Raw genomic sequence first — 12750 nt, 5'->3', positions numbered from 1 at the left:
TCCGGTCACAGGTCCTATACCATGGCAAGACCGAGCACAGGTACAAGACACAAGGTCTTTCCCAGACAAAGATTTTAAAGTGGACTGCGGTTTCAAAGTTTACTGTTCTAGTTCTTTTGAAGAGGCCAAAGAAACGGGCAACGTTGAAGACTGTAGACACAGTGGTTGCCCATCGAAACTTAGTCCGTAAATGAAAGACTTTATTATGATTCCCTTCAAAACTAGCAGATGTCCAGCAGTGCCATCAGCTCAGAACTGACCAAGTAGTGGGACATTGGTACACCCATTACTGTTCAGACGACTGTCCAGAAGTGGTCTTCATGGAAGAATTACGGCTTAAGAGTGTGGAAACAAGGCCAAGCAAATCAATCATGCATGAAAACTGGGGTGAGAAAAATGGCAGCAGGTCCTCTAGCTTGAATACAAGATGTGATTACAGGTGGGCATGGAGGCTCTAGTAACCTGATGTATAGCTTTTAGCTTTGATATGAGATGTGATATGGGGGGCATGAAGGCTCTAGTACCTTGTTGTACTGCCTCTAGCTTGGATACAAGATGGGATACAGGCTGGCATGTAGACTCTAGTTACCCTAATGTATAGCCTCTAGCTTCAATGCGAGATGTGATACGGGTGGGCATGGAGATTCTAGTACCCTGTTGGGCCGTCTCTAGCTTGCATACAAGATGGGATACGGGTGGACATAGAGGCTCTAGTACCCTGTTGTACCACCTATAGCTTGAATACGATATGTGATGTGGGTGGGCATGGAGACTGTTGGAGCTGCCTGTAGCTGCCCAAACTAAACCTGGATTTGTTGCTGAAGACAACCTGTTTCCATTTTGTAGCAGTCCAGTTTTTTCACGACCCCGCAAACAGAGGCGATGGTGGTGTCAAAGGCAGTATATGTAGTGAACACTGTGTGACCAAATGTCCTTCAGCCAAGTACCTGGAAATGATTTAGACAGATACAGCGGCCTGTAAAGATAGTGTCACCTGTCTCTGGATAGCGAACAAAGAAACTTTTAGGCCTCATGTCCACGGGGAAAATCAGATCCGCTGCAGATTCTACATGTAGAATCTGCAGCGGGTCCCTCCTGCCCCGCGGACATGAGCGCTGAAAATAGCAATTTAAAAGCATTTACCTATCCGTAGCGGGCGACGAAGCTCTGCTCTTCCTCACGGCCGGATCTTCATTTTCGGCCGGCGGATGAATTCCTGACGCCGGCGGCACGTCGCCGGCACGTCGTCGACGTGCCGCGCGCATGCGCCGGGCACATCCGCCGAGCCGAAGCAAGGGAGATGCGGCCGTGAGGAAGAGCAGAGCTTCGCGGCCCGCTGCGGGTGAGTAAATGCTTTAAATTCCTATTTTAGGTCTCCCGCGGATCCGGACGGCTTCCATAGGCTTCAATAGAAGCCCGCGGGAGCCGTCCCCGCGGGAGACCCGCATGAAAATGGAGCATGGTCCAGATTTTTTCATGCTCCATTTTTTTTAAAATCACTTTTATTGACGATCCGCGGGTATTTATCTACCCGCGGGTGGTCAATGCATCCCTATGGGGTGCGGATCCGCGCGCAGGAGATCCGCTGCGGATTTTAAATCTCATTTTGCCCGTGGACATGAGCCCTTATAGTTGCTTGTGCTAGTTGGACAATCAGACCACCTTTTCTATGGTGATCTGTTGGGGACATCCTGAGACTGGTCACCTTGTGTGTCCTCACATTTCCACTGGTCCCAACACCTCCTAAAAGTCTGGTCAGGCGCTCCTCTTTACTGGTGGTCTGTGGGGGTCCTGAGCCCGGTCACCTTGTGTGCCCTGATCCACTGGTCCCAACACCTCCTAACAGTCTGGTCAGAACGTCCGGTGGGGACAATTCATCGATATGACCATCCAGCTTCTCACATCCCAATAATGCGCCCCACTCAGACTCTGGTAACGATGTGAAATCTCTTCTCTGCGTCGTAGAGGCGTCTAGTGGTCAACAAGCTCCACACAAGCGGAAGAGGTCACTACACACAAGGAAATTCCAAGAGCCTCTTATAGGCCAAGAGGGGAACCACTTTTAGGAATGTATTCATATACCTTACAATAGCGTCTTAAATGTATCTGAAACATCCTAAAACGTAACTTGGACCCAGGACTCTCCATTCTTGTCTATATGTTAACCATATTCAAAATCTAGAAAACTTCTGAGTGATTTGAAATTCCTCTTAGCTTAGCCATCTAGTTTCAACCTAATAATAATAATAATAATAATCTTTATTTGTATAGCGCAAACTTATTCCGCAGCGCTTACCTCTTTAATTTTTTTAAATCCTGTCTGTACATGACTATGGGGGCGGCCATAGCAGTATTTAGAGAGACGCTTTAAAGCAGCCTGTTGAGCTACACCGTTGATAGGAGCTTGATGCATTGACTTCTATGGGAGACTGTTGTAGGCATGCTCATGGCATACACCGAGGTCATTGTGCAGGGAGTGGGAGTACATAAGTGGTGTCCATCACCTATTGTGAATGGTGGGTCCTATGTTAGCTATTTACATAGGTGGTGCCTTTCATTGTAATACTGCCTATGATTAGGATGAAAGGTTTTCTCTAGAGAAGTGTCAGACTAATATTAGGCTTAATGATGAGTTTGGAAACTTCAGGATTTTAGGGTCTTTTTTAAAAATCTAGCTCAACATCAAAAATAAAATATCTCTTAAAATATGCTTAGCTTAAAAACCTCTTATACAGCCGGCCATTTTTCTGATGATACATTCCTTTTAACGTAAATTCTAATGAAATAAGATACGTGTAGAGGACATTTCACTTTACTGACAAGTTAAGCTGATTGTTGTATCGTTTTTTAAGATCCGGATTGAGAAGAAACAAAGTATAATTGTAAATGGCCTCTGTGTTTGCAGGGAAATCTTGTTGCTGTAGGGACTCATAAAGGCTTTGTACAGATCTGGGATGCATCTGCCGGGAAGAAGCTGTCTACTCTAGAGGGGCATACGGCCAGAGTTGGTAAGGATTAGTTGTCACAACACTATGAACTACATTATGGTGCTGTTAGGTGAATTATTGGTTATCTCGCTTACCTGCTTAGTGGATTCAGCGCCATCACCCTCTGAAAATCAAGCCGGCGCTGCAAATCTGACTCTTCACAGTGGCCTATGTATGTATTCTGGCTCTGTTTGCAATTCCCAATCATTGTCATAAAGACCTGTATAAAGGGTTGGACATTGATTTGCTGGAATGCTGCCATCCAATAGGTGGCGCTGCAGAGGTATTGTTCCATCTTCCCTATTTGCATATATATCCCAGAGGAGCATGAATGGTCTGATAAGCCTCCTCGCTCACCACCTAGGTGCTCTCCTTATGGAAAGATGATAACCCTCCCGATGTTTCGGGCTGTAATGGTGAACGGTTCACTCCTGCTATCAAATATAATGTTGTACCTGTGCCCCTGAAAGACTACAGAAACTGGCTAACTCCTTTCATAAAGAAGCATATCCACTTTTATGCACCCAAGGCTATTGATGCTGGCATCATTGTTTCCATTTTTAGAGAAGCCATTCAGGTATGCTGAACCCATTTTGCAATGGACTCTCATGTATGTCATAGACTCAGAACTGTTTTTTTTCTGGTGCAGCACGCTCCACTATCCAAAGAGCACCCGATAATATGGCAAAAGTAGGGACCTAGCCTAAGGACTCATGCACGTATTTAACATTACTGTGTAATTGTACATATATACGTGCACTGTAATACATTGTACATTTGTTGTCAGATGGATGCTGTCTCTGAATAGCTAATTTGCATATTGACTAAAAATATTTAACTTTTTTTTTTATTTTCCCTTTTAACTTATTTCAGCCCCATTTTAAGAGTAGGGTCTCATGATATGGTAACCGCTCAATTTGAATTTCTGTTCACCCGTGGCGGCCAATGGCCACACTCTCTTGCTGATAATGCTGGCAAGATCGTACAAGCATTGGCTGCTGTGGATGGGCAGGGCTTTGATTGCATGAGGTTATCGCATCATGAGGCTGTACCCGAATACTGTTCTTACCTGTTACAGGTGCTTTAGCTTGGAATGCGGATCAGCTGTCCTCAGGAAGTAGAGACCGTATGATCCTACAGAGAGATATTAGAACTCCACCTGTGCAATCTGAAAGGAGGTTACAAGGGCACAGGCAAGAAGTTTGTGGTCTGAAGTGGTCCACTGATCACCAACTACTTGCATCAGGAGGAAATGACAACAAGGTGTGTGTATAGAATTATTCTATGTGCCTACATACATGCATTATTAAACATAATATAACTCTGTATGGGTTCCTATGAAAATTCATATGTATTGTAATATGTATTTTGTATGCACATTGGCAGAGAAATCTGCTAATACAACACTGGAAATGGCAGAAGCCTCCCCCTCCCCCTCATGTTCCCCAACTGAGGGTGTGCATGTTTCTCCACATTGCTGGGAGCGGCTCTTGGGACTACTGAGTTCTTTGAGACGCAGAATAAGACATCCCACACAGTTTACATTATTTTATCTTCGATTTAGGGAACGCCAAAAAGGTGCGAAGGGGGGGAGGGGATTATTTTTAGGGAGTCAATTTTTATTCTGCACAAGTGAGCAATGGGGCCTGGAATTTATTCAGTTGTGCCCTGAGAGTCAACTGGTGTTTCCTCCATTGTAGGCCTAGCCATGTGTCCTGTAAGTAGATTAGGGCTACAATGGGTATGTTTCTGAACACTGGACAAACGGGGGGATCCATTTTGGGGTGAAAGTTTTCATTCATGTATCTGCTGTACAAAAAAAACTTTTTAAATTGACACAATTGCCAAAAAAAAATGAAAATCGTAATTTTTTTTCTCTTCTGCATTGTTTTGACTAATTCAAATACTGTGTGGTCAAAATACGCAGAACACCCCTAGATGTATTCTTTAAGATGTGTAGTTTTCAAAATGGCGTCATTTGTGGGGTTCTCCATCATTTTGACCACTCAAGGGCTCTGCAAGTGTGCAGTAGACCTAAAACGCCTTCAAGCAAAGTTTCTGTTCTGAAATCCAGTGGCTTTCATTTTGGGCTCCTTTGTGCATATATACATAGGATTAGGGCCACAGTGGGTATGTATCTGAACACAGGACAAACGGGGTATCCATTTTGGGGTGATCCTCATTTTCATGTGCACTATAGAGGAGAAAAAATGTTCATGTTTTTGCAAATACGTAATTTTAAAAAACAGTTTTTTTTCCAGGAATTAATGCAATTTACACAAAAAAAACTGAGTCAAAATACTGATGACCCCCTCAGTGAATACATTACGGGGTGTAGTTTTTAAAATGGGTTATTTGTGGGGGTATCTATCATTCTGACACCTACGAGCCTTTGCAATCTTGGCTTGGTGCAGAAAAACAAAGTGTTCCTCAAAATATTGATAATCAATGTTAAATTTGTACGTCTCCTAAATGGTTTTAAAAAAAAAAAAAACAAAGGTTTTTCAAATGTGCATCCAGAATAAAGTAAACAGATGGAAATATAGAGCTTATCAAAAATTTCAACAGTATATTTGCACATATTTGAGATAATGCAATTGAAAATGTGAAAAAGTGATCACTTTTTTTCAAACGTTTTCCAATTTCGGCGCTTTTGATAAATATGCATAAATTCTATCAGTCTAGTTTTACCGCCTAAAGCCTCATGTCCACGGGGTAAATCAGGCCCACCGCGGAATCTTCATGCATAATCCCACAGTGGGTCCCTCCTTTCCCGCAGACATGAGGCCGAAAAATAAGAATTTACTTACCTGCCCTCCGTCGCGGCCAGATCTTCTTTCTTCGGCCCGGCGGATGTACTCGGCACACCAGCAGCGTGTCGTGCGTGCACTTTCTTTTTTTTTTTTTTTTTTTTAACTCCTGCTCTCCCGTGCCGGAGAGCAGGAATTCTGCTGCAGGTGTCCCACGGATCCGGACGGCTTCCATAGCCTTCAATAGAAGCCTGAGGGAGCCGTCCCCACGGGAGACCCGCACGAAAATGGAGCATGCTGCGGGTGTTTTCCCGCACACGCAATCTGCGCCTCAAGGGAAAATGACATCCGCAGGTATTTAATTACCTGCGGGTGTCCAATGCATCCCTATGGGGCTGGGATCACGCGTGTGGATCTGTCCCCGTGGACTTGAGGCCTAAATGAAGTACACTATGATGCGAAAAAACAACGTCAGACTCCCTGGGATATGCAAAACCTTTACGGAGTTATTCTATGTCAGCGACACATGTCAGATTTCCAAAATTTGGCTCTGTCACTAAGGGGGTAATACTTAGTGTGATCAGATATCTTGAGGCCTCATGCCAATTTTTTTCACCAATTTGTGAGTACAGGATTTTGTCGGTACACTTCCTTCACCCTACTTATTCCAAAACGCCCTTTTGAAATTGTTTAAATGAACCAGTTCACAAATAATACCCGAGCTGCCTGTTTTGGCATCACAGGGGGTTTTCACTTCGTTAAGAGGTGTGATGCTTCGATGGGCACAGGAGGAATTTTATAAAACTGGATAAAAGAAACTGCTGCCCATAACCAATCACAGCTCAACGTTCATTCCTCATGAAAAATAGAAGCTGTTCTGTGATTGGTTGCTGTTGGATGAAAATTATGGAGCAGATTCATGAAAGGCTTCTAAAAGACGTAAATAAACAGTTGCTATGTCCGTTTTCATAGGGAACCATACAAGAATTTAAGCCTGCCAGACAATCGCCCTGTATATAATCTTGTACGGTCTCATTTTGTGTTCTTCCCTCATAAGATGTTGCTCTATAAAATGTTTCTTTCAGCTCCTGGTATGGAATCACTCAAGTTTGACCCCTGTACAGCAATATACGGAGCACCTGGCTGCAGTGAAGGCAATCGCTTGGTCTCCTCACCAACATGGTCTGCTTGCTTCCGGAGGGGGCACCGCTGATCGGTGTATCAGGTTCTGGAACACCCTCACTGGTCAACCACTCCAGTGTATTGACACCGGTTCACAGGTCTGCAACCTGGCCTGGTCCAAGCATGCCAATGAACTGGTGAGTGTATGGTGTGCTTTCTTTATATGATCATGTCTGTATAGGTGGCTATCATCTACAGCGGACAACATGAAGCACCATTTAGGAATCGTAGCCACTGTACGTGTAACAGCAAACTGGTAATGGCTGCACAACATTGCATCTATTGTGCCCATAAAGTACTGAGACCTAACCTATCCTGAGGTTAGGTCCTCAATAGATATCGATAGTTGATGTGGGGGATACTGCCGCTCAGCATCTCTGACGTGTAGCTGTTTGCCAGGTCTACTGTCGTTGGGAGCACAAGCAGGAAACTGACAGCTCTGTCTTGTGCACAGCCCAGGTTGCAATTGTAAGCGCAGCTGCCATGGAATTCAAGTATAGCTTGACTTTTCAGAATAAGCTGCAGTGTGCGTACATAAGCAATAACACTGTTTATGTGGCTGTTATATGACTTGTATCCTACATTTATCACATTTTTTTCCCCCTTATATAGGTTGTGTCTGGTTTTTTTTTTGTTGTCGCTGAGCTGGTGTGAGGAGTGCGCCTGCTGTGCTGTGTTCACTGCATTGTGCACAGAGAAAAGTGCAGACTCCACTGTCTAACTCCCTGTAAGGCCAGCTGCACATGGGAGAGCTGGATTCCACATGTCGGAATACAGCTGTGACCCTGCGTACCTGCAAAATCTGTAATTCGGATGACTATGGATGCTTGCAGGCAGTACTGCGCATTGCAGATTAAAAAAATAATGTATTGCCTTTGCCGTAGCTAGGCGATGATGAGGGTACCCGCGGCCCATGCGCACTGTTAATTGCGGGTAGACTACAGGTTGGAGATCCTCCATTGATTTCAATGGGAGCTGTTCGTGCAGAGTCTACAGCAAAATAGAGCATGCTGCAAGGTTTTTTTTGTTCTTTTGTATTCCTATGCTTGCGGAATATGCAATTTGTTTTCGTGAATGTGAAGGAAAAAGCGAAAAATCGTGCGATTTACTGCGGATCCTCTGCAGATGCTGACGACTGATTTTGCAATAGGAAACCGGTCATGTGAAGCCAGAGGAAAGCAAACAGATAATATCACAGAGGGCAGTGTACAGCAGTATTTGGCAATGTACGGGGTTTCAGTAGCTGGAACACAGTAAATAATCAGTCTTGGCTCCAGGCACATCTTGCCCTCATCTCTCTATAGACTTCCAGGGGCAGCACGAGTCATTCTCCTCTCCTCTCTGCAGACTTTCATGGGCGACATGAGTCATGTCCCTCTCTATAGTTTCTCTTCTCTGTCCTTTTATCTCTGTCTCTAGAGGTGGATATCAATTCACAACAGGCAGTGGACAGCGGTAGAAAAAAGTCAGACCTCTAGTGACCAGCACTTTAGTGATTCTTCAGCACAAAAGTGTAATTTTAGGTAAATAAAGTGATTTTACTAGTGATTTTTATGTTAACACAGGTTGTGGGAAAATCCCGTGACCAATTAACTATTTAAAGATTGCTGTGTGCTGGTAAGAATTGTACTGTATAACCTCTACAGCCAAAATGCGCCTGCGTTGGGATGAGTTGTGTAAAATGCATAGATGTCCTAATTCAGTTCCCTTCATATCAATGTTATGGAAAAGATGTGCCGTTTGTATAATGTGGCCCATAACATGCTGGCATTCCTTCACCACTAGCTGTTGTCTTCTTCCCCGCAGGTGAGCACACACGGCTATTCCCAGAATCAGATCCTAGTGTGGAAGTATCCATCTCTTACACAGGTGGCAAAACTGACTGGACACTCTTATAGAGTTCTCTACCTTGTAAGTATTTTGTTATAAGATTAAAGCCCCATTATTCACCCCACGGGACCGTTATCGCTCAAAATTCGCCCAAATTATGTCTTCCGAGCGATAATCATTTTGTGCAGATGCTACAATCGTTTGCTTTGCAGTCAAATGATTTTATGTTGAGTTTAAAATCCATAGTTTACGGCCGGGCAGCTCATAGCAGGGACTAAATGCTGTGATTGTACATGGGAGCACTGATTACATTGTTCTGCTCCGGGACTGTAGCTGAATACAAAGGGGCTGTGTGTAGATAACAGACCGCCTGCTGTTATCTGCATACAGCAACGAGAGCCTCATTTACATGCATCTGAAGCTAATAAGCTGCTAATGGTCATTAATGCCCATTAGCAGCTTATGCAAAATGATCACTCAGAATGTCATTCTCCCTATCTTTTGAACTAATTTTGAGCGATCATCTTTGCATATAAATGGGGCTTAAGTATTCTCGGTACTGTGTGAAAGATCCATTGTAGCCAATCACTTCTCTGGCTAAATCGGGAGGGGGTGCACAACCTTTTGTGGTCCAAGAGCAATATTATCAGACTGAAACAATCCCAAGGGGCTGAAATAAAACTTAGTGGGGTATTTCCGTCTGAGGCATTTATGGCACGTCCGAAGTATATGCTATGAATGCCTGATAGATGCCAGTCCCACTTTCAGGTCTCCCATCCATGTTGACATATATTTCTATGCTGGTTTTCACAGGCCATGTCTCCAGATGGTGAAGCTATTGTAACTGGTGCTGGAGATGAAACGCTGAGATTTTGGAATGTTTTTAGTAAAACTCGCTCTACAAAGGTGAGGAAGATTACTGCAATTACTGTCTTCTCTAACAATGTCATTTAATGTTACTTAGAAATGCTGTACCTGCTTGCTTAGGTAACCCGGTTCTTAATGCTCTTGGCTCCTTAACCACCTCCACAGCCATTCAAGGGGCAGCTTATGATCCGCCTTTTACGGCGGCGCTTCAGAAGAAAGCAGCACTATGCACTACAGTATTAAGGCTCATGCTTCTACTAACAGCATTAAGAATCAGGGAACCAGTAAAGTCGGTCACAGATTATTTAACCCCTAAAATGCTGCAGTCAAGGTGGTCAACTGAGCGAGGAGGTCCTGCTATAAACTACGAGGTCTGACATGAAATTTTGTATATTAGCCCCAATAGCTTGCCTGTCAGTATAGCACCGCACGTAATAATGCGTTTGAAAAAAATATATGGTACCACCACAATTATTACCACATGTATATCGTACACTGAACTAATGCTTCAGGGGAAATGAGGAATGGTGACAATTGGTTCCTCCTCCAAATTACTCATTCAAGGAAAAATCGGGCAAGGGGTAACACCATCTCCAATTTTGTGAGACTTTGATATTTTTATATATATTATCCTAACACATAAATGTGCAATTTCCAAGCCCATCGGGTCATGGTGTTCAAGAAGTGCAGGACAAACCCCTTTACAAAACAGACACTAAATATAAAACTACACATTTTATTTCAAGTAGTTAAAAAAACGGGCGCACTAGTAGACCAAGATGCGATAGGGGCCGGACGTTATACAGTGTCATAAAGGCTGTGACACCAATTTCCGTGATCCAGCACCGAGGTGCAGTAGCTGTATAGGGAAAAGCATTCCTGTTGCCATAGACTCCCTCCGGCATGTTAGCGGTGGTAAGAGAGGAGCGGTTACAAGCTTACTACGTCACTACACACATGCGTCATGACGTTAGACACCCTGGGGGTCGTCTAGACGGGACCAATCCATATGCAACCGGAAGGCTTTCTCCTACACAGCTACTGCGCCTCGGCGCTGGATCACAAAAGTTAGTCACACAGCCTTTATGACACTGTAGGAGTTTATTTACAGCCAGGTACGCTAGTATCACGTTTATAGCCCAATATTGCTCTATCGGGACTACATTCTCTGATTTGAGGCTTATGCCATAAAAGTCGGATGATTTTGTCTGAGACTCTTCCAGTGAAAGTTGCTGTTTAAGCCAAGCAAGCACTTCCATGTTCTGCAGGTTTTCTCTTGTGCAAACCTTGTCAAAATGTCTCACGGCGTTGCATTTTCTCTCTTTCCTAGGAATCGGTCTCCGTTCTGAACCTCTTCACCAGGATACGATAATTCTTCCATCGTTCTCTACTTTCTTCACTGAGCCAGGAATTTATTGCTTTCCAATCCAGCAAAGGGACTAATGTTCAGGGATTCATCAGTAGCCCATACCGGCATGGGAAGCATTAAATAACACTGTTCTATCTCAGATTCATTTTTCCATCATTGGTGTTGGAGGAAGGAGGGGCCACACGATTTTGTGTAATGGGCAGTGGGTCTACAGCCCGACCAACCGATGTTCTATAGATATGTATTTAAGTGCGTGTATATAAATGCTTATGTATATTTTATTGTTTGGGATCGCCCCCTCTCGCGGAGGAATTGTTTGCAGCACTCTCTAGCAGCTACAAAGCTACCATCAGAGCACCTATTAGACTTTTTGGGACCATGCTCTGTTTTATAGAGGCACAGAGAATCCCTGTATAAAACTGTCTTGTTTGCATGCAAAGGATATCATAAACTATATATAAAACCTGCTCATTACAACGCTACTTGCAACTTTTCACGTAACCTTTTATTTGTCAATACATGTGCTCAGTCTGAGGTGGGAGGGCCTAAACCAAGGGGGAGGGGCATATTTTATGTATGTGTGGATGACAGATTGATAGTCTTATTGTAGCAAACTTATCTGTTTTAGTTCCGTGCAGTTTTTTTTATGGGTGGTGATCTGTCTTTTTTAATGTTAATTTAAAACCATTTTTTCAGGATCAGTCGGCCTGATCTGGTTCCTTCCTCCTTTCCTTTTTTTTTTTTTTTTTTTGTTGTTGTTGCATTGTTTTGCACGATGGAGGAACTTGGAGGAAGAAGGTCTGTTTGCTGAAGGAAAGCACTTAGTTTTGGAATCGGTATTATAACAGTTAAGGGGTTGATGTAAGAATTTGGTGCTGTTTGCTCTGTGCTAATGTTGGAATCCTCCATTTTTTTTCTCCCCAGAGGTGGGGCATGTAAATCTGATTTATTCTTTGTTTTTAAAGAAAAAAGAAAAAACAATGCCACTTGATGTTGAACTGTGAAGAATGTGTTTATTTGTAACTGACAACTTCTTCTTTTAAGAGTCAAATGTTGTAAGACGTTGCAGTCGTCGGTTAGAGATGCATATCGGGTAAGGGTGCCCGTACACATAGCGGTTTGTGCTGAGCGTCAAAACTGCATGTGGGAAAACCACAAGTTGCCTTGATTTTGCAATGCAGTGTACATAGCCCTTAACCCTTTGCAATCCAATTTTGGATTCAGGGTTTCCTAGGGGTTTTTCTCTTTGTGCTATTATACAATGGCGCCATCTGCTGGCTAGAGCCAGTACTGCGGCATGGGACATGCTGGAGTGGCCGCCAATAACAGAGCAGCCAGTAATATACAGTAAGAATACCCTGCCCGACGTCTTCTGACATCGAAGCTGTACAGCCTTCAATCAAAATGTCTTTAGACGTCAGACAGTGGATTGGAAAGGGTTAAACACAGCAAAAAAACCAAAACCCTTTCTGATCCTGCCTACTAGCACGGGCAAATTGACCTAACGTACCTGACTTCTCAGATGACCTGTTAGAATAGGCTGCTGTGTCTACATGAGCAATTATAGGATTTCTGAACATTCTATGACTTGCATCCTGTATTGGTCTCCAGATTTCCCCTCTGCAGGCTTCATCTCTAATTCGGTTTCTCTAAGCTGCTACCCACACACTGAGCAATCCCTTTTCTTAGGCCGGGTTCACATCTGCATTGGAAGCTTCGGTCGGCGGTTCTGTCGTAGATCCGGCACAAAATACAGGAAGAAAAA

General features: G+C 43.7%; 1 protein-coding gene across 1 annotated transcript in view; it reads left to right on the top strand.

Annotated features, from left to right (window-relative positions):
• Nucleotides 1–11983, top strand: part of FZR1 (fizzy and cell division cycle 20 related 1) — a 29968-nt gene extending 17985 nt beyond the window's left edge. The window contains exons 9-14 of the mRNA XM_066574208.1: nt 2906–3008; nt 4066–4250; nt 6823–7056; nt 8726–8830; nt 9563–9655; nt 10947–11983. Of these exons, the coding sequence (XP_066430305.1) occupies nt 2906–3008; nt 4066–4250; nt 6823–7056; nt 8726–8830; nt 9563–9655; nt 10947–10988 (762 nt within the window). The 3' untranslated portion in view covers nt 10989–11983. The remainder of the gene's footprint in view (nt 1–2905; nt 3009–4065; nt 4251–6822; nt 7057–8725; nt 8831–9562; nt 9656–10946) is intronic.
• Nucleotides 11984–12750: the final 767 nt, after the last annotated feature.

This window comes from Eleutherodactylus coqui, chromosome 7 (genome assembly GCF_035609145.1).
Source record: "Eleutherodactylus coqui strain aEleCoq1 chromosome 7, aEleCoq1.hap1, whole genome shotgun sequence".
NCBI classification, from domain to species: domain Eukaryota; kingdom Metazoa; phylum Chordata; class Amphibia; order Anura; family Eleutherodactylidae; genus Eleutherodactylus; species Eleutherodactylus coqui.
Note: the sequence above shows the minus strand (reverse complement) of the source record. Positions and strands in the feature narration are given on the sequence as shown.